Consider the following 22,281-nt stretch of genomic DNA (forward strand, 5'->3'; position numbering starts at 1 on the left):
AAATCATAATTGCATGGTTCTCGCCCCACATATGTTCCTATTTAAGCTAGCGCAAGAAGGGAGATAGAGGGAGATCTTACTTCACAAAAAAAATATCATCATGCTTACATATCTAAGGTTGAGAAATGGGTAGAAGCTAGTTATTTCTAGGATCACATCGGCATACGTGATGCGTATAAACGTTTTGGACTTGCTTGGAATTGTTGTGGTAGTGTTGTTGAAACCCGAATACATGGTAGGAGTTAGAAGCATCAGGATTTGTGAGTGTGCTAACATAAGTTGTATATGCACCACGTAGCATTCTCATCCTGATCAAACAGAGATAAACGTTGCTTGGCTGGTACCTGCACGTAGAATTCTCATCCTGATCAAACAAAGAGAAACTTTCCTAGGCTGCTTCCTTAGGGTACCGAGTAGAGTACCAGTTGACCCCCCGAGTACTTTGATGTTAGGGTCAGCTTGGGATGGCTGCTTTTTTTTTTCTTTTGCGTTTGATGGCTCCCAATAGCCGCAAAATTGATTGTATGTATTTACGTATTTGCGATCATACGCGTCTGTATTTTGTATTTTGTGTCGTAAGAAAACCAGGCTTTACCTTCAAGCAAAGCTAAGAGCATCTTCAGCCGCGTCCCCCCAAAGCGTCCCCCAAACCGCGTCGGATTGAGCATTTGGGAGACGTGTTTTGTTCGTGCCGCCTTTGGGGGACGTCGCTCCCCAGCCGCGTCCCCCAAACGCCGTCCCCAAATATTTAAATTACTTTTTTTAACACAGAACCATTTATCAAATATAGTATATGAATAAAAATGTTTGTGAGGATTGTTTTCAAATTAAATTACAACAAACAATAAAACAAGTAAACAAATATAATAAATAGGGGTAGATGCTACATCAAGGTGCCACCGTATTTCTTTTGATCCTCCACAAATGCTCAACGAGATCAGCTTGAAGTTGCTCATGCACATTGCTGTCTCGGATCTCTGCGTGCATGGCGAGAAAATCAGCAAAATCTGCAGGCAACTCATGATCAACCTCCGCAAGAGGGCCTTGACACTCATAGGGACCAACATGTGACCTAGCATGATTCTTGCGGTCATCCTCGATGATCATGTTGTGCATGATCACACAAGCCTGCATCACCTCCCACATTTGGTCGTGAGACCAGCTTAGAGCAGGGTACCGGACAATGGCAAATTGTGCTTGAAGCACACCAAATGCCCGCTCGACATCCTTCCTGCAAGCCTCCTGTCGCGTAGCAAATTGTCGGCATGTGTTGCGTCGTCGGCGAAGTAGTCGTTGTGCAGCATGACATGCCCCTCCATCCTCTGTCGGGGCTTCGACTTCTTTCTTCCCGGCCTTGATCCTCCGCGGCGCGGCCTCTTCCTCTTCTCCGCCTCAGCGTCGAGCAATTCCTGGAGGGACGCGATGATCAGTAAATGCTCCCGCAGGTCGTCGTCGAAGGCTTGCTCGTCCTCCAGCAGCAGGGCAACCATCTCATCGTCGCTGTCCATGGCTGAAGCAAAATCAATGGTTAAATTTGCGCCGAGGCAGACACGCAACAAACAGCGGCCAATCGCGCCTACCTGGCAAGTCGTCGAGCACCTTCTGTGCGCGGAGGTGGGGCGGATTTGACGGTGCGTTCTGGGACGCGCTGGCGACGCGGCGGCGGCGGCACGACCGGCGGGAGCCCCAGCCGCGACAACGGTTTCGACTCTCAGCAGAGATCAGACGCCCAACCGGCCGGGAAATCCAGCGGCGGCGGTGGGGTGGGAGGCGCGGGAACGAAGGAGCGACGAGAAAAGAGGCGCGAACCAACGGTTTATGCAAATAGTCGCCGACATGTGGGAGCCCGCCTCGCTTTTCGTTGTGTCCGGCATCCCCGGTGCGTCCCCTGTGGGACGGGGACGGGCTCGGGGCGCCGGACACCGTATCGGACCGCGCCGGACAAAAATGGGCTTTGAGGAACGCGACTGGAACGCATTTTTTATCCGGCGCGCCCCAAAATCCTTTGGGGAACGTTTTGGGGGACGCGGCTGGAGATGCTCTAACTAACTGAAATAGTACGACCGTAGCGGCTAAGCTATCCCCAAAACAAACACCAACAATCGTGCTACAGGCCACGTTGTGGAGCAGATACGATGACCCTCCTTTTCCACGTGCTCATCCAGGAGCTCCGTCGCGGCTCATGGACAAGGTCAGCAGTCAACGGGCAGCCGCACTGCCGCACAGAGTTAGAGTATCATATGGCCGCCCCATCGCGCGTCTTCCACCGACGCGGGAACACCTCCGCGACGCGTTGCCGACCGCCAACTCCCGCGAACCAGCCTGGATCCGACCAGACCCCGCCTGCTTTCGATTTCCGCCGCCCACTCGATCCCGTCCCGGTCGCATCACGGCTTGCCTAAACCAGCGGCCACGCCAGCCAGCGCGACGACGCATTGCCGTGTCCGGTAAGGACTCCGCTGGCGCCAGGCCGGCTACCGCCTCTGCCCACGGCTATAAAAGCCGCCCAGGTGCGCGCCTCCCCTCCACCCCGCGCTCTGGTCCGGTCCTCTCTCTCCGTCTCGACGATGGCCCGCGTCTCCTTCGCCCTTTCTTGTCCCCTCCCTCGATTAGTTTTCGATCGAAGCGCCTTGTCTCCAATTTGATGTTTGCTCCTCGTCGCCTCTGCCTTCCGGCTCCCGCAGATTCCTAGGCCTGTCTCGTCCGCCACCCCGAGGCTCCTCCAAGGATCGGAATCGATTGGATCATCATGGAGAAGAATTGGATTCGATCGGCGTATCTTGATCAATCCGAGTTAATCTGGTTTGTGACCTCTGCCTTCCTAGAGTGATTCCTACATATCCTAGTTTCAATTCGGATCGCTCGTGTTCCCTCGTCGGTTGCAGGACTTTTTGGATGTAGTTTTTGAATTGGACCTTCCGAGTAGCGACGCGCGCAAGGGAGATTGAGGCAGGTCAGTTTCTCGTCCTCGGTAGGATTGGTTCATTGGTTCCGTCACCCTGCCCCTTTGGATGGATTTCAGATTCCCTTCCAATCAATCAATTTTGAACTCATGTTCCCGAGCTCCCTGCCTATGGACCGTGAATCCCCGTCCTCCATTGACCCGAGGTGGATATTCGACGCCCTGGTCGATTTCGTATTGTATCAGCTGACCTCGGTTGTGGGATTTGTTCGTCTGCCCCTTCTTTAGATGCAGCAGCAGGATGGTGGTGATCGTTCTGGAGATGTGAATCGGGGCGTCGAGGTTTGTTCTGCTATATGGTGATTTCGATTGGTTTATTGTTCAACTATTTTGGTATGGTCAGATCCCTCGAGGTGGTGTTAGATTGATGAAGCTAGATGGGATTGTTCATCGTAGGATTGGAGCCATGATTGCGATTTGTGTTTGGATATTATTCTTCCCTTCTTGAATTAAATTCCCCCTTCGCATTAGTATACGTCAGTTCTGACTTTGGGACTGTTGCTGGTTCTCCAGAGGTTGGAATTATATACGGATCGGACTGGTGGTCATAGGATTGGGGATCTTCAATTCTGCGTTTGGATAATCAACCCCTCTCAAAACTCAACTTCCTCTCTAGTTTGAAATATATGTCAATTCTAACTTGGGACTCTTCTGGCTCTCCAGAAATCGTAATTTGGATTGTGGACATGTGATAAGAGTGGGGAACCTCCGTTCTGCCTTCGGATAATCAGCCCCTTCTCAGACTCAATTTACTCCTGTGTAGTTTGATTTTCTTTCCCTACAATTTTGATTTGGGGTTTTTGTTGGCCTCCAGAAATTGGAATCATACGTCTTAGTGGAAGCCCGGGGGTGTCTATTTTGGTTCAGCATGCTGCGGCGGTTCCTTATTGGACATTTCTTTTCAGACTTAATTCTTCTTTGATAATACATCAGATCTCCCTTCAGAGTAACATTAAGCTCTTGCAGATATGGCCATGGAAGATAATTTGCTATTTCGAAGTGCTGCCCGATCCTGCCTATGCATGCACTAATAGCCCTCAGAGTTTGATGCATACTTCCATTAATTTTCTTATAAGCTCTAGCCCCCAAAACTGAAAATTCATAGGAAGGTCTCTTGCTTGCTCGCTGCAGGTTCTAGTTGCCGAATTCAAGTCAGACCTAATGCTGAGTACAACCTGTTCGGAGATATTTTAAAATCTACTCACCTTCTCAATTCATCATAAATTTCCTAGCGATAATCATCTTACAGAACAATATTTGAACATTCAGATTGGTATGCACCCTGAGGATGATCTGGAGCTTCAAACTAGCGCCATCCTACAACTAAGAAAACACCATTCTCTCTTTCAATTTCTACCGCTTTTATTTGGAGTCCATCTGTTTGTTTATTTTGGTTAGTTACCTCTGTTCATAGCTTTGATTAAGGTTTATCGTTTCTGCCCAATATGCTGCAGATCCTTTTTACCCTGGACTTAGCTTGGCAATGGCCTGAAATCTGTTAAATCGTTTGGTTTGCTATCTATCTCTTTGTAGTTTGATCATGTTTTCCGTATTAGTCTACTATATGCGTCGCTATGCATCTTGGCTGCAGGATATAAGTGGGGAGTTGGACCAACCTGGGTTTTTGTAAGTGGAGTAAGGTTAGTGTTCCGTGGGAGGTCTTTTCGGTTCATTTGTGTTCGCCTCGAGGATGCATTGGTTGCAGGAGTGTGGATCTTATCTGGAACTAGAGATTAGTCATCACATGGTGAAGAATCTGAGGAGGTCAGTTTCCCGTGCTCCGTCAGATCAGTTTGTTGGTTGTGTGTTACCTGCTTTCGGTGGTTACAGATGAATATACATTAGCTGTGTTACCTGCTCAAGGAGATTAGTCTGTGGCGTTCCCTTCTGATGGCTGGTCATGTCCCTTGATCTGAGTTTGATTTGAGGCCCTGTGTTGATTATATTATGTTGTAACAGCTGATCTCGCTTCTGGTATTTGTTTGTGCTCCTTGAGATGCGCAGGAAGGAGCAAATGGTTGTTGATAGATAAATTGGAGGATGGAGGTTTGCTTTACTGCTCAATGGCTAACTTGGTTTGTTATGGTTCAATGGTTATTTTGGTTTGGTCAGATACTCTGAGCTGAAGTTTTGTGGTAGAAGCTGGGTTGGATCTGTGATCATTCGTATCAGGAAACTTTTCACTGAGTTTGGATAATCAACTCTCCTCAATTTAATCATTTTGTCTGCACAATTCAATTTAGTGCACACTAAGTCTGATTTGTATCATTGGTTCTTCTCCAGAATTGGAAAATTATGTGCGGCTGGGCGGGATTTCTGGTTTTCCTTTTTGTGACCTCACATCTTTTGAACTCCTCAACTATTTTACTGTTGAGACAGAAGTTTTCTCTGCCTTCGTTGGTAATTCTATGTTTTTGCAGACATCCATTTAAACGGATTGTAACCGGTGGACCTGATTTCTCCCAGTCTAATCTGAATGAGGCTTACCCCTACCCCTCAGGCGTTTGGATAATCAACCCCACTCCATTAATTTAAACTAACTATTTAGTACAGTTAATCTCAGAGAAGTCTGATTTCGTTTTGTTGGTGGTTCCCAGAATTCAGAATTATACTCAGCAGGGCTGCGGGAATCCACCTTGCGGACTTACCTTCTTGATGATCTATGTTTCGATAATCAACCTCCCTAGATTTAAAAAAATCATCTATTTAAAATTTAGTCTCCTTCTGATTTTGAGTTATTGGTGATTTCCAGAAATTGCTATTGGCGGGCGGTTTTCCCTGGCATGATGCTTCCTTGTTATGACTAAACTTTGCCGTCTTTCCTTCTTTTACAGCTGAACTTTCCCGATACTAGTTTTCTCTGCCTTATATATCCTCAGCTCTTGCAGATGCTGACTCAAAAGTGATAATTTGCAATTGGGACCGAGTGTTGCCTAGCTGAACCTTACCAACCTAGACAGGCTACCCTTTACCCACTCATCATCATCATCACTTGATGCATGCTTTAGTTTGTTAAATGTAAAGTTTATAGAAATTCCTCTTCCTCGATGCAGGTTCTATATTCTTGGTTGATGAGTACAAATCAACATTTAATGAGTTTTAATCTGTTCACAGAGCTTCATAATCTACTATCTTTTCAATTCATCATAACATAGATAACCTATCTTACATGGTGTAATATTCTAAATTCAGATTGATCTGGAAAGGTGCATGAATCTAAGGATAATCTGGAACTTAAAAGGAGTGGCACATCCTACAACCGACTAAGATTTATTGATCTCTTACACTCCTCATTTGAAGCCTATAACTTACTTACTTCTTCTGTCTTTATGTTATTTAGCTGCTTTTCCATCCATGTCTTTGATTTAGGTTTTGCTTCTACCCTTCCTATGGTTGCAGATTTGTTTTCCCTGAGGCTGTGCTGGTAGTGACTGAAATTCTGTTAAATCGTTTGGTTTGCAATCTATCGTCCATCTTTATGTTCGATTCGGTTTCTGCTCCATGTGCCTTTGGTCGTCTGCATGTGTTGACTACAGGATATAGTTAGGAATTGGATTAGCCCTAGGGAAGAAAATAAATCTACGGGGAGCCAGGTCAGTGTTTCGTGGATGGTCTGTTTGGTTCATTTTGTGTCCGCCTCCGCTAGTTGGCTGCAGGACTGGATCTGGTCGGGAACTTGAGCCCTCTACGGCAAAGGGTGGTTACTTTATTGGTTATGGCTCGGTGCTTATTTGATCTCGCCGAAACTTGTGAGCTGCTGGATTGGATTGCTGATAATGGGATGGAACCAGAGAAGTTACATATTGTGTTGGGACAATCAGTCATTCTGAATTTAATTTCTTTCTCAATTGAGTGTACACCAATTCCAATTCTGAAACGGGTTGTTGGTTCTCCAGATATTGGACTTGCACAACTTGGCGAAGGTGCCCTATTTTGCTTCATCATGTTATTGGTGGTTCCTTTTTTTTTTACTTGAACAAACTTTAGCAACTTGCCTTTGAAAATTAACGTCCTAGTTATGACTTCTATCCCTTCATCCGCAATTATGTGCTCTCGCAGATATTAAAATGGAGGATTTCATTCTGGAGCCAAAGGGTTGTTGTCTATCTCCCAGCTGAGCAAGCTTATCCTATTCCCTCAATATTTGATGCATGAACAAAAAATGTACAGTAATGTCTTAGGTCTAACCTGATGTTGTGTTATATCTTTTTGGAGATCTTAACCCACTACCTTCTCAATTCACAACATATTTTTAAACGTAAAAGATTATCAAAGTGTCTCACCGAGAGGCAATATTTGGACATTCAGATCGAATTGTGGAGGTACAATGATTCTGAGGATGCTTTGGAGTTTCAATTAGATGGCACATCCTACAAGAGAAAAACTAAGTCCTCTCTATCTACACTATACCTTTGAAGTTATTTTCTTGACTATGGATTGTTCTTCTGTTTGATTTCACCCCAAAGCGCATTTGCACGGTAAATGATAGCAGGGTACTTGCAGATGTTGATCTGATATGCGTTATGGAAGAACAGTAGGCCCAACAGTTGTTTCACACTTTATGGCATTTATTCCAGTTGAGAGTTCATATATCTGACTTTTGAAGTATATGGTTATATATTTGGGCTTCTCATTGATTTGCGGTGTTGGAGATTCTTAGTGCAAAGAGAGTTGGAAGATCTAGCAAAACGTTGGCTAACTGGGGGGTCTTTTTGTGAAGCTTCAAGCCATCAACTATGTCTGCTTTCCCAACTGTTCTGAGTTCTAATCAAAAAATCTTGAAGCATATTATTACTTGATTTCGTCCTCTGCGGCAGCTTACACTTTCAACTTGCATTCAGTGGCCCCATCTCTTTGCTACAACTTGAAGTCTTTAGTTGCGTGCACATCTGGATCTTCTGATTAGTAACCCTGAAGTTTATATTGGTCTCTGTTGTGTTCCAACTTTGTTTGGATGGAATCTGTTCTCATCTGTTTCTTGTGTGGCTGGACATAGGAGATGAGAGAATTCACTTAGAAGTCTTTACTTTGTTACCATGTTTGTTTCTAGAAGTTGGGTTTCATGCCAATATCTTCAGTTTTATCAATGCACTCAGCTGTGTTTTATTTCTCTAGCAGATAGGAAGCCAGATTGCATGTACATGAGCTCTGAAGGCAGTAAAAGATCCCTACAGTTATATACGTGAATTATTTTGAGATCATGTCTGGATTTGCTGGTTTATTGTTATTCATGATCACTGGTTTGTCCACTTGCCTATTTTTCTGGTCAATTTAATAGGCCAACTCACATCTAATCAGTTTGTGGTATGCGTGGATACTGAATTTCGACAAACATATCCCACCTAATCTGCTGTCTGTCTTCACTTGTATATTAAAAAACATATCGATTAATTCAAAGACCCCTCCTGAGTCCTAACTTGAGTGGGTTATGTTGTTATACAGAGAGGTTAGGAATTGCTCCTATATACCAAAACAAGGCAGATAAGAAGGTTCTGAATTGGATGCTTGAACAGACTAGTTTGCCTCCACTTCCTCCTCTTCTCAATTAGTGTCTTCTTTGTTGAATATGATTTTCGGTTTGTTTGTTATTGGATTGTATTTTAAGATCATTAGTGCTTCTTCAGTGGGATCTGGACTGCATCTCTCGGTTTGCTGGGGAATTTCCCACTTCCAGTTTGATTGATGAATGCTTAATTAGCAACACAACTTGGTTTATCTCATGATTGCTGCTGATTTCATACTGTCTCTACAGTTATCTTCTGCCAGAATTCAGAAATTTCTTTATGCCATTCTGTTTCGTACTTGGTATCCACCAGCTTTGGAAATTAAAACATAACCTTTTGATGGCTAATATTAAATAACTATTGGTATATTCTTTATTTTCGAAACCAAATATTAGAATCCAAGTAACCAACTTACTGTCTGCATGGATCTAGCTATTTCAGGTTCGAAATTCTATAGCTCGGTTTGTTTACTTTGGGTATCTAAATCTTACATGTATTGGTAAATTGTTTGTACACCCATGTCTAATTTGTGAGTAATGATCTTGTCTGCAAAGTTGCATTGTGTAGTGCCTTCGATCGATCATGTGGCTTGTGTGCTTTGCTGAGTGTTTGGTTGCAGTGTTTTTGCTAATCTGTGTTTTGTAGTTTTGTAGTTTTGTAGTTTAACACTGCCTTTGCCGGTCCCAAGCCCGGATGAGAAAATGTGGAGGGAACTGCAGTTAGCTCGTTTGTATGGGAATTCTCGTGGTGTCTCCTGATATTTTGAATTGAATACCAGTGAATAAAATAAATAAGTTAACATATTCTGAAGTTGGGAGTGCAGCTGTTCAGGTTACTGTCTTGGTCACAAAGTGAATCTTCACATAATGTTGTAGCATATGGTTCGAACTTTGAAATTCATCATTACCTAGAGCAGGCCTCATGTAAGGATCAAGAACTACAATTCTCTAGAAATATGCTGCAGCTTTGTCCATTTTGCATTTTTGCTGGACTGTAGTGACATTAGGGAATGGAAATTTTGACTTGAAGTGCAACAGGTGCAGCCAACTACGGAAAAGTGTACAAGTTTGCTGATGGCTGCCAGTAAAAGTTTCGCTGTGCATGAATTGCTTGTTCCTATGTCTGATTCTGGTAGTGTTGGAATAGTACTCAACTCTGTATTTTGTACTTGAGCTGAATGAAATTGGCACCCCTGGCAGCTGTCTTTGTTAAACAAAAAAAATTGCCTGTGATGATAACTCGGAGTTTGCACTTTTCTGCCTTGCATGGTGGCAAGAAAACTCCACGAGAAAGCCTGATCCAGCCACTGAGCCGTCAGGCTTCCAGGAAGGATGGATATATGGCGCCGGCGAGGCTTCTGGCTCTGACAGAACTTTTGCCTCCATGCCCAACTGGGCCAAATCGGATAAAACAGCCCCACAACTGCTAAATACAAATGCCGTAGAGACTACTGTATATAAACATATTCGTGGTTCCAGGATGCATCTTAAGACATTTTTTGGTGAATGAACTGCCTCCTCTCCTGGAACTAGCAACAGCAATATCAGGTATTTGCCTCTGAACTTAAAGAACACATGTTATCTGCTTAAAACTACTGGCCACACTTGCGAAGCCTATTTGCCACAAAACAATCAGTCACACTTTTGTGTGCGTATGTGAGAGACAATATACTTCTTAGCCAAATTGCCCAAAAGAAGCTGCAACAAAGTAAAATTAATGTGTACATGTGTGAAAACTCACTTTAAGCCTTAAGGCCTACACAAATTATCGCAGTTACAAACTAAAGATGTCCAGTGCAAGTATGCACCCTACAATGATGTATTTCTGATACTTAGTAATCCAGACTAATACATTGCTGCTTTCTAGGATAGGTGTCAGAATTCTCAAGCTGGAACAAGGGCGTCCGCTCTTCATCTTCAACTCCCGCGTCCACGGCTGAGGGTGACTTCGCGGAGTGGTGGTCGCTTGTGGTGCGGACTACCCCTCGCCAGCTGCGCAAGGGCACTTCGTCGGTTATCATGCTCACGGCATGGTGGATTTGGAAGCATCGGAACGCGGCGGTCTTCGACAATGCGCGGCCTTCGGTGACATCCTTGTTCAACGACATCGCTGCTGACCGCGGCTTTGGGCGGACGCGGGAGCCCGGGGTGTGCGCCAGTTACTCCCCTAGTCTAGGGTTTTTCCTTTTTCTTGGGTCGAGTTGTACGGCGTGGTGTGTCCGTCCTCGGACTTGTACATAAACTCTTCTTTATCTATCAATGCATCGAAACGCAAGTCTTTTGCGTTTTCGCGAAAAAAAAGAAGCAAAAGAAATCAAATGAGATTATTTTGACCTTTGCTGGACCTCTGGTAAACGGAAGAATTAGTGTACCCTATGTGAGAAGGCACACCTTCTAAAAAATAAATATATTTCTGGCCAGAGACCATAGCTCATCAAATTGAATATCCTTATTTTCATGAAAAAATTGGGTCTATCAGTCACATTTAGGATATGCCTCTACTATAAATCACTTAAATTCACTTAATCATATTTTTTCTTACTTTTTTTTGTATTCAAAGGCGAAGAAGTATGGAAGTACGAGAATTCTCTAACTATCAAGAACTCAATCTTTTTATTGGAGTATTTTTGTTAGTTACTATAGTTCTTTTTTTTCTGAAGGAGAAATATATTGCTAATCTAATTCTAATATAGTAATTAAATTAATTAAACTTTTTGAAGGTTGATAGTTTATTTATTGGGGAAGAGTGGATCCTTCTCTTCTCACTTCAAAATTGATGATCTCGAGCCGTCTGGTGTTAATATTAATAATAAATAAGTCTTAAGCAAACCCGTTTACTCGTCTTTTTCAAACTATGTTTCATTCATATGATATAATATGGACTTAAATAAATAGGAATTAGAAAAGTCTAAAAATGAAACCCTTTATTTTGAAAAACAAAGGGCAATGAATCAGGTCCGACAACGGGTTTTCCAACAAGCCGTACAAGGAGCTCTAGGAACTATGAATAGTTGTTTGAATACCAAGTTACATTTCCGTATAGAGAACCAATTCCAATAGAACTTATGAAACGTTCCCGTTCGCGTGCATCCAGCAGGAATTGAACTCACAAATTTATCAGTTGGGCGCTTCAACCATTCAGCCATGGATGCTTAACAAGGATCATCGTACATCGTAAATAACAAATTTTCATATAGAAAGGCATGCCATAGAAAAATAAAATAAAAAATATTAGGAGATGACTATGAACGACAAAACCACAATAGGGTCGAATTGAGCAGAATCACTGAACCATTTTATTCGAGCAAATCGGTACCCAAAGTGGAAGAAAGAAAAGGAAGGCTGGTCAACTCATAGTTTCGTTGAATCGGGTCTACATCCAGAACGTTATACCATGGTAGGCTAAACCTGAGACTACAAACTTTGAAACAGCTACCAAAATGTTGCTCACTGAAGAGAATGGTGATTGCGAAAGCTATCCTCTATGTTCTCATTCTTGGCAAAGAAATCATGACGAGTTTCACAGTTTTACCAGGGGTTCTTTCGGCACTAAAAACTGCCATACTGAGCAGTCGACAAAAGAAAACAAAAGGCACTATCCTGCAAGTCTAAGTTGACATTTTTCTCAACTTCCAAAATTTCAGTTGACCATCGACATCTCAGTGTTGCAAATTGTGTCTTGTGCATCTTCACCAGCATAAGCACCTCTGGTCGTTTCAGGCATTCTTTTGTACCTGTGCCATCAAAACAGCACCATGTTTCAGTGATAATGCCATGGAAACTCTACCTACCAGTTCAGAGAAAGTGTTTTGACTCTATCTGTAAGTATATTATATGTTTATTAGATTTATTTATTATTCAAAGCATTATTCTAGTAACCCTAAGTATGATGCTTAGTTCCGTAATCCTCTAGCACTAAGTCAACAGCAGTGGCATGCTCCACGTCAAGTTTCAAATGAGTCCATGTTTACCTTTTAACTCGAACTTCATGGGTAGGAATAATTTAATTAATACATTAATGGGGAACAGGAATTATTTTGACTGGGAGTGAAGACTTGGAAGATCATACAGTGGGGCGGACATCGGAGGCGGAGGAGGTGGTGGTGGGGCTGATGGAACATGAGGATCGGAAGGCGTCGATGTGGGCCTGGCATTTGATACGATCACCCTTGTTCTCCTGCAGGCACTTGCGTAGTGCCTCCACGTCACACGCTGCCGCCATCTTCTTCTCATCTCTCCCTTTGACGCTGCCACCGCTTATTCCGTCCATCGCCGCCGCGGCCGCCGCTTCGCAACCTCGAAGCACAGATCAAAAGGACCAGTCTGTACCCTCCTGTGATAATCAAAAGGTAGAAACAATTATCTAAATGTTAAATGTACTTTTGGCATATTTAAGGAAGCTCTCATAGACAGAATTTGACTAATAAATACACAAAATAGACTATCGTTGTAGTATATGCCATTTTATCTGCTAGCCCACCAATTTCTACCTTCTACATCGAAACCTAATTTACTCCAACTTCTAATGCTCCATTATGCATTAAAGCAGTGAGGACTAAATATAAATAAGTTTTTACCTACTCATGCAGGAAGATGTTAAAGATTAGACAAACCGGACAATAGATTTCAAGGGAGTAAACAGAAGACGGGTAGTCAGGCTTTCTAGAAAGTATGAGTAGCTTAATGAGCTTTTGGTATGATGAATACTAATGTTAATAAAAAAAATTAATTGTACACATATATCCAGTTGAGATGATTGTTTATAAGAAACTCTTGCTACTGTGGTTATGAACCATCTTCCGAAACATTACCATCAATCAAAAATGTTAGAATAATTTATTTGCCATTGTTCTTGGTAATTGCTGGCTACAAATTTGAAGGAAATACTTACTCACATTTAGCTTGCCAAACAACAACAAGCCTCCGAGAATATGCTAATTCATTTTTTTCCATCCCTAACCACCACTACTCCATCACTATAGCTAATTCACAATAACCTAGCGCAGAAGTGATCTTCATTGGATACGAAAATGTTGTCATCTGAGAGATATTTACTATCTAGACAACTAAAACCAATATGTCAAACCTTAGTCAAAAAAAGCTAACGATAGAATTTCCGGAGAAGAAGGCACTTACAACAGTTGCACCCCGCAACGCCGCGCGCAGGTACCCCACGGACAAGGAAGGACGGAAACTCCGCCTTAGATGCGCGCGCACCTGCCTCCTCCTGGTCTCCGGCCGCCGCGGATGCTCGAGCTCCGCCTACTCACCCGCGCCCACCGAATCTGACCTCGAACGAGTCCTCGGTGGCGCGGCGGCGACAGATACAGGATAATAAACTCGACTGAGGCGCCGGAACCAAAATTTTGCGGCGGAGGAGGATTCCGGCCGGCGATCTTGGGCGGGGGAGGCAGTGCTCTCGATTTGGGAATTTTCTTTCTCGGTGCTGTTTCTCGACGATGACTACGAGATGCGTTTTGTTGCGCTCTATGGGCTGGGCTGGGCTGCATTGGGTCATTGGGCTTTACACGAGTTGTGCGACCCGCTACTTCTGCCGGCCGTGCACAATGTGAAAATAGCTTGCCACGCTAGGGGCATTTTATGTTCCTACACAAAGTTTTGCAAAAAGTCATTTTCATAGTGAAAAACTATTTTGGAGCACATAAAATTTTATTATTTTACACAATCCAACAAAATTTCTTTAAGACTTTTTTATAACCAATAATTGATGTAAAAAATAGTCCATAAAAATGTGAATTCCTTTATTCTTCTCGTTTTTAAGTAAATGAATTATATTCATTACTAGTTATTTTATTTCGAAATGAAATTTCCAAATTTATTCATAATTCAAATTTAATGATGATGCCATGATGATTTATTCAAAAAAATTGTTTATTTAATTGTTCCTAGAAATTAAAATTAGGTCATGTCAAATATTATTATCTTGTTTATTTGATTGTTCCCAGAAATTAAAAATTATATCATGTCAAATTTTATCGCACTCAATGGACTAACTAAAACCCTAACTCATCGCTCTAAGGGAAATCTCAATCACTATTTCATATTTGATAAAGAACTTCTAAAAATCCAAAATTACACATGGATGTAATACCCCTACATATACTCTACCCCTTTTGTTGGTCTAAACTACGGCATCTTACATTTTGCTCCTTCTGGGGCAACACGGGAAGCGTGGCAGTCTCCCCTGGATTTGGCTCGAATAGGCTCGCTCGCCCATGCAGAGCAATGGCGATAGGGCTTGCTTCAAGACTTTATTATGTAACCTGAGTTTGCTTAAGGATGACATCCTTTGTAGTTCCATTAGCGTTTTCTAGTTTCTTATAGAGTTATTCAATATTTTTTTATTTAAATTCCTTTATGTCCTAGCCGGTTTATGGCTTTATTAGTTCAAAACCAAGCGCTCTCTAGCCCGTAAATAAAAATGTGTGCGTCAAATTTAAATAAAGGTTGTCTTACGTATAAAAATAGAGAGAATACTTGAAGCGCCAAAGGGTTTTCCGAGCTAAATAATTGACCATGTAGTTTCCAACAACGCAATAAAGTAACCACAAAGTGTGAAAATACCATTGTTGACATGGGTGAACGTGGACTTGAATTCCAAAGCATCTCAAAAATCATATTTCAAAGTTTTAGAATTTTGAAATAAATCAAGCATGTACATATTGTCATGATACTTGCTCGTGCAAAACTTCAGGAAACAATAAAATTGTATGTGACCAACATTAAAATAAGAAATATGTAACTTTGTATTTTTTTTGGCCAGTAAAAATCCAGGGCCATGGTATTATTCCTTGAATATTTTGTCTTTGCATAATTTACATACTTTTGTATTTCACTTTCAAACTTAACATGCATATAGTTTTTTTTTTTTGCGGGTAAACATACACATAGTTGTATACATTCGCTACACTTATGCCATATCATTTAACTTTACTTACTCCCTCCATTTTTTAATGAATAAGGCGTTCTCGGTTTTCGTGTTTTTTTTCCTTTGACAAAGAATTATTTTAAATATATAAAGATCACTGATATAAAATTAGTACCATTAGGAAGTATTTTCAGTACGAATCAACTATACTAATTACATATATAATCAAGTTTTTATTGCTTACTAGCAAAAGTGCCCGTGCGTTGCAACGGGTTAATTTTAGTTTATTTCTGATGCGGTTCTATATAGCAGTTTTCAGTTGCCGGTCTAAAAATCGCTCATCATAAGTAACCGTAGCCTTAATTTGCTTGTTCTCATTTGCTCTTCAGCAGAGAGCATGAGCGGCAATTTCTGTTCTTAGAATAGGTCTAACATAAGTGTTAAATTATCTCTCTGTATGTTCACTTGGAAAGGTCTCTAAAAAATTGCCGCTTTTGTTTGCACCTACATTCCAATAAGCTCTCTAAATCTCACTCCATATATATAATCAATTTTGTTTTGTTTTGTTGTAACTACCAAATTGATATAACACAATCGTCCACACACATAAAGTAATAATAATTCATATAAAAAATAAAATTTCAGCATACGAACTCATCATTAATTTAAATATAATTAAGTTTGAAACCAAAACACTTGTCTTAGATGGGAGGAAGTGTTAGTTTCAATATTAATTTATTATATTTCTATATTGAATAATAAAAGATCTGATCCCCTAGGAAGCATAATAAATCTTAAAATGAGTCGTCGTCCGATGGGCAATGCGACAATGAAGAAGTTCCACAGTGGTTCGGCTGTTCAATTCAGAGCAGACATCACAATGCAGAGTGTAGAAAATGGAGGCATCATACTTCCCTACGTCATGCTCCAACTTCCCATCCAGCGTGTTCTCTTCGACATTATATCAACTTTTGTACTCTGCCAAAACATTTGCAGCGACAGGTTGATAGTGCGACGACGGGAGAAATCATGCCTTCCGGAGAAACATGAGCAGTCGTGCGGGGAAGCGTGTCCATCGATGCTCATGGAAGCTCGTGGGGGCAGGGCGTAGAGGAGCTCGCAATGGAGCTTCGCAAAAATGGAGCTTCACACGGGGAGGCCGTAGTAGTACGATCTTTGCATGGAGGAAACCGGAGGCACACTTGCTAGAGGAGACATGGGCAACCGAGGATGGAACCATTCCCGGCAGCGGTGGGCAGGGGAGTTCGTTGGGCCGGACGTGCAAAGCATGTCGTGGTGGAGCTTAGCACGGGCACATGAGAGGCAAAAGGCGACAGAGGTGGGCGATGGGTAGCCGAAGCGGGAAATCGATGCATCACCGTGGACGTTGCCCAGACCATTTCAGTTAATTAATAACATCTTCAACCAGAAAATACAATTTGTGTCTCTACATATTTGAAGAACTGAAGGTGTAAAGCTACTTAACAACTTAAAAATGAAATAAAATTTAGTTTAACATTTTATATTAAAAAGGTTCCTCTAAACTCGATTTTATTTTTGTTAATTGCTTTTAAGAAAAAGGTTAAAAAGAAATACAACCGGCAAGCCACAGCCGAGCTCCCTCATTCCCCAAATCATCTCATTTCTCGTATCTATCTTGTTCTGCCGCAGACCCGCAGCAGCAAGGGCGCGACCTGACTCAAGGATGGATTCCATCAAGATCTCGATAGAAACCGGCCGCAGCACAAGCCACCTCCTGCGATTTCGGGTTCTCTCTCCTCACCCATTCTTCTCCTGAAAACCACGCTCGCGCCGGGATCTCCGGGCAGGATCCCCTTCTTTTCCCAAATTCGTCCTCGTACCACAAGCATGCAATTTCCTCCTTTAATCCGCTTCTTCAGTTTCCTTCTTTGATTCCCCCCTCCTTCCCTGTTCGTTTAATTCCCTGATGCTTTAATCCCGTCCCCCATAATAAGCGTTCAATTCCTTCGCTCCATATTTGGAGATGCTTGTTGTTTCAAGTCCGCTTGCCATAACTCAGAAAATTTCGGCATATAAACAGGTGGAATTCGGTATATGTAAGCGGGGTGGGACTATTGAAACAAAATGTCTATGCGTGAGCCAGCGCCACGATATTTTAACCAAAAGAAGCCCAGGAGTGGCCCTGTTCGGCCCTGCTTGAGTTCTTGACCAATGGCGGCTGGTGATAGTTGGATGAGATGAACATGGGCGTCGTCCTTGGCGAGGCCGGGATAATGCAGTGGCGGAGTCTGTTTTGCCCGTTCCCAGCATACCAGGAAGCAAAGGGTCGTGATGCAATTTATCAACGGTCGCTCGTCCTAGTTCTCCATGGCGTCGTGGAGGAGATGAGCCCGAGGTAGTCCTGGACGGCGGAGACGCTCGCGGAATCAAGCATTTTGCCTCGGGGGCCTCCTAAAGGCGCGCTTTAGCCTCGTGCTTGCGCCGGTCTCGGGCGTGGATGGCCTTGGATTGAGCGCGCCCGAGGGAGTCCTGGACGGCGGCCAACCACCATTATGGAGGCAGAGCTGCGGGGCTTGGCCGGGAGGGATAGAGGCAGAGAAACTTCCCCAGTTCTTTCCCCAAGGGCGCCACCAGCCGAGCACGCACACGCCCGCTTCCCCCATCGCCTCTGCTTTGTTCTGGTTCGGAACCGATGGGAGTCGTTAGGCCAGGGTGGAAGAAGATAACTTAACGAACCGGTACATGGCAGGTGCAGTATTAAGGGTTTTGGTGGGAGGGTAAAACCGTCCTAAAAAAAAGTTGAACGAAAAATCTGGCAGAAACCTTAGCTCCTTTATTATTAGGTATAGAATTTTTCTAGTCAACATTTATCTTGAAATACGTGTGGTATTATTCACCGAAACGGATGTAGTAGTTTTTTTCCGGTTTTACTGATACAGTGTACCGTGTCGTCACAAAGTGGGCCAAGTTTACGTGCAAGGCATAGAGGACACATAGTCAAAATAGGCAACAGTATTCAAATGGCCATAAAGTTTAATTAAAAGACACAATTCAGCCAAGTGGTGGCAGGTTGAAACAACAAGCGGAAAAAATCAACACAGTATGATGGCCAGCAGACAAAAACCTCCCAACAGCGGCAAGAACTAGGGATCCTCTCTTCTCTCCACCTCTATTTCCCACTCCAATCCAATCACGTCACCCTCCATCTCCTCCGCCCCTCTTTCCAAGATTCTCCACACCCTCCAATCGCGACGAAAAAGGGAAGGCAGAGACATCGCCGAAAAGGATCGGCGGCGAGAGAAGAGATCGAGAAAGGCGGCGAAAAAGTGAGGAGAAAGTTTCTCCCTGCAAGGGGCAGCTCGGTGCCGTGAGCTGAGAGGCCTATCCATCCCATCGATTTCGTATCACTCCCCAAGATGGGATTCTGATGCTCGATTCCTCCAGCTTTAACCTCCTGGGCATCTCGTTATATCCCTCGTGGGGTTTCCAGTTTTCACTTGAATTCTGTATCATGGAGGCTTCACTTCTGCCGTCTTCAATCTTTTAGTCCAATCTCAACTTCTTAAGTGGCTAGCTTAGCTGTGTTCGTCCGATTTCTTGGCGGCTCGCCATTTTTTGCCAGAAAATTGCTGTCCTCTGTCTGATATACCCTGTTCTTGATTCCATCTCTTTTCCTTGGCAACTTTCTTGAATTCTTGTGCAACTTGCCCATTGACTACACACAAAGAGATTGTTCTCGGCACAAATGGACGACGGAGTGGACCTCCCGAGCCAATTCTTCTTCTCCCACCAGGAGATGCCCGGCACCTTCGACGACCTCCTGAGCAGCAGCAGCAGCGCGGCAACCTGCAGCCACACGCACACCTGCAACCCTCCCGGCCCGTCGGCCGCCATGCACACGCACACCTGCCTGCACACGCACACCCAGGTCTTCGACGCCGGCAGCGACGACGACAACGACGCCGCCAGGGACGACCAGGCGAGGCCCCGGCGGCCGCTGGGGAACAGGGAGGCCGTGCGCAAGTACCGGGAGAAGAAGAAGGCGCACGCGGCCTTCCTGGAGGAGGAGGTCAAGAAGCTCCGCGCCGCCAACCAGCAGCTGCTGAGGAGGCTGCAGGGTCACGCCACGCTCGAGGCCGAGGTGGTCAGGCTAAGGAGCCTCCTCTTCGACGTCCGGGCAAAGATCGATGCCGAGGTCGGCGCGTTCCCGTTCCAGAAGCAGTGCTGTGTTGGCTCTGTGGTGTGCACTGATCCGACCCTCTGCTTCAATGGCAGTTCTGATGAGGTTGGTGGTGTCTGGGAGGAGAGCTCTGGGCTGGCAGCTGCGGATTGCAGGTTCGACGAAGATGGCGATGGCGGCGCGTCGAGGGAGATCAATGTTTCGGAAGCTGTGCGTTCCATGGATGTTGTTGAGCTCTGCTTCCCTGGCTGATTAACTGAATGTGCTATTGTAGGCTTGTCTTGCATTTGTTTCAGTAGTTCTTACACGAGAGTTATTTTTCTTTTTGGTGAAAATACACTCTTATGGAATGAAAGGGCAATATCAGGCTGGACAACTGATCTGATGGTCTGATACATATACTTGTATAATAGCAACAGAAGAAGGCTAATAATACTCAGATGTGTTCAACAGAATTGAGCTGCCAATATGTGCTTGTTCTAAATCACTGGTTTGGATTTGTCAGTATGCAGACAATCAGATGGGACCATGGTCCATGGTACTGATAAATGCACTGTTTTTTCGTTTACAGTCCTATTTGATAAGGGAGTATTTACTGTAAACGATGGCTGCTAATGCTATTGGTGTAGGATTGTTTGGCATGTTTGTCTTATGTGCACCTGTACATCGTGCTGCCAACAAATTCTTCCACAAATCACCAGATCTAAGCCTCTGAGCAAATAGGAGTGTTGTCTCTGTGGATTCTGCATTCGGTTTATCGTTCCAAACTATTTAACTAATATGAGAAGCTTGTTGGAATGTATTATTCGCTCTTAACCAAACAATTTGGAATTTTGGATGAACTCGTTGGTGTATGAATTCTATATGGTGTCCGAGCTAAGAGGTCTGAAGCTCAAAAGGTTACCTACACATGAGAGAAAATGTTGAAATATATTACCTGCCAATCTCAATGAGTTCAGATTTCTGAGTGAGCTAGTTGGTGCATGAATTCAATAATGCATAGTACTTATGTTCAGGTTTGTAATTCTGGATTTAGAATGTTCAGTAGATGCATGCAGAGATCTGATTTTAAAAAATTGTAGAGGTGGAACTTTCCAATAAAGGAACTGATTGAACTTTACAGAACTCAACTCTTCTTATTCCTTTTTGAGAAAATGTAAGAATGATACAGGAAGCTAGCATCTGCAACTTTTTTAGCTTTACCATGCTATTCCGGCGGCGATGTAATGGATCATCTGGGAGAGGCGCTATTCAGGCTTACTCTGTCTGAGCAAGTTGGTCAAGGCAGATTCTTGGTTCCACCTCCGCTGCAGCACGCACAGGGAATGGATTCATCCGACCAATCCGACATTGTTCACTGTCACAAGTCCACACCCTTTTAAGGAGCAAAAGAGAAGGTATGATTTGGTTTGGCAGTTGACACTTGACTGTTGTCATGGTGGAAGGAACTATATTAACATCATCGTTTACGCAGTTGCCATTATCTAAAACAGTTTCACAATTACTGTGTTAGTACTGTTGTTCTTTTTTATATGCCGCGTGGTTACAAAACTATTGGTACTCATTGCATAAGAAACGTTCAGAGGCAGTAGTAGTAGACTAGTACCACTGAATGTGCCAAAATAAATAACTTGGAGGACGACTTAAACATAATTTGAATGAAGGAATCGCTATTTTCCTCGAAAGCGAAGTCAGAATCGAACAGCTGTTTTGGTATTGTACATCGTGATTGCCGCGAAACATTAGGTAAACATAATCATCTTCGTCATTGACAGTGCCAGGACTTGGAGGTTGATTATTGGCCAACCCATCCCTTTCGCTCCAGAACCACCTTATTGATAGAAGTCCTCCCATTTTCAATTGCAACTTAGATTTAATCTATGATACATGATTAAAAATAAAAAAGATGCCCATGCCTTTTTCAGCTCTCCTTGTGAAATTTACAATTTTTAGTTGATAGAAACTCTATAGATTGTCCACAAGATCTATGGGTTATTTAGGCAGTTGGCAATCCCTGACGTAATTTTGCACGAATGCGCGTCTCCACTGATAGGGATGTTATGAATTCAAAATCTCAGGTATCTGGAAATGCATGGACACCGGAGTCGTACTGCGTCCATTCTCCGTTCATAGCTCATTGCTGGATAATAAGGAAGTAAACAGTGATCGTGTGTTCAAAACAGATACGCAGATGGAGAATCCCGTAAGAAACACTAACCTTTTCGGCTGAGCTAAGTAGGTAACCTACTCACTGAATTAAAACTCCTACTGTAGAAATTATCAAGCCACCTTTCAGTTGCCTGAAGGTGCTGAGCACGATGGGGTCAAAGAAAAGAGGGCCGTACTCGCTGCAAAGTTGCAAATTTTGCCGCGAGGTCTTCGAATTCCCCGATGAGCGAGGTATCCACTATGCAAGTGAGCAGTAAATCGTGGCCTTGACAATTGAAGTCCGTCTGAAAATATATGAAAGGGATCATGGGCTTTGGCTGAATGAGTTCAACAGGTGGACTATTGACAGCTATACAGTGTTGTAAACGTCAGCGCACTAACCCACTGAGTAACTTGATGAGACTTCTGGCTAGGAAAAGCATCCAGCACGGATCAACTATCGCCGTATGCATCAACGTCACACAAGGACAAACAGGGATCGATCCCTGTCCGAGAGGTAATAGGAATTGAAGCGTGCACAAGGAAGTCATTCTACACGGACACAAGTTGAAGTTTCCCTGTGTATCATGGCGAATCCAAGGGAAGTCCATCCAACA

At 43.5% G+C, this 22,281-nt stretch overlaps 1 protein-coding gene and 1 long non-coding RNA gene across 2 annotated transcripts; both read left to right on the forward strand.

The window, feature by feature from the left end:
- The first annotated feature begins 3,748 nt into the window (after positions 1-3,748).
- Positions 3,749-8,176, forward strand: LOC124707409. Its single transcript, XR_007004850.1, has 2 exons — positions 3,749-6,885; positions 7,022-8,176. It is a non-coding gene; the product is annotated as an uncharacterized LOC124707409 (long non-coding RNA).
- Positions 8,177-18,526: 10,350 nt separating this feature from the next.
- On the forward strand, positions 18,527-19,968 carry LOC124650023 (basic leucine zipper 23-like). Its single transcript, XM_047189589.1, has one exon. It carries the CDS (start codon positions 19,082-19,084, stop codon positions 19,766-19,768), a length of 687 nt encoding a protein of 228 aa, XP_047045545.1. The 5' UTR covers positions 18,527-19,081; the 3' UTR covers positions 19,769-19,968.
- The last annotated feature ends 2,313 nt before the right edge of the window (positions 19,969-22,281 follow it).

Source organism: Lolium rigidum, chromosome 4 (genome assembly GCF_022539505.1).
Source record: "Lolium rigidum isolate FL_2022 chromosome 4, APGP_CSIRO_Lrig_0.1, whole genome shotgun sequence".
NCBI classification, from domain to species: Eukaryota; Viridiplantae; Streptophyta; class Magnoliopsida; order Poales; family Poaceae; genus Lolium; species Lolium rigidum.

Bases quoted from the DNA above. Each gene is read 5' to 3' on its own strand.
- LOC124650023 (XM_047189589.1), top strand. From the start codon at position 19,082: ATGGACGACGGAGTGGACCTCCCGAGCCAATTCTTCTTCTCCCACCAG.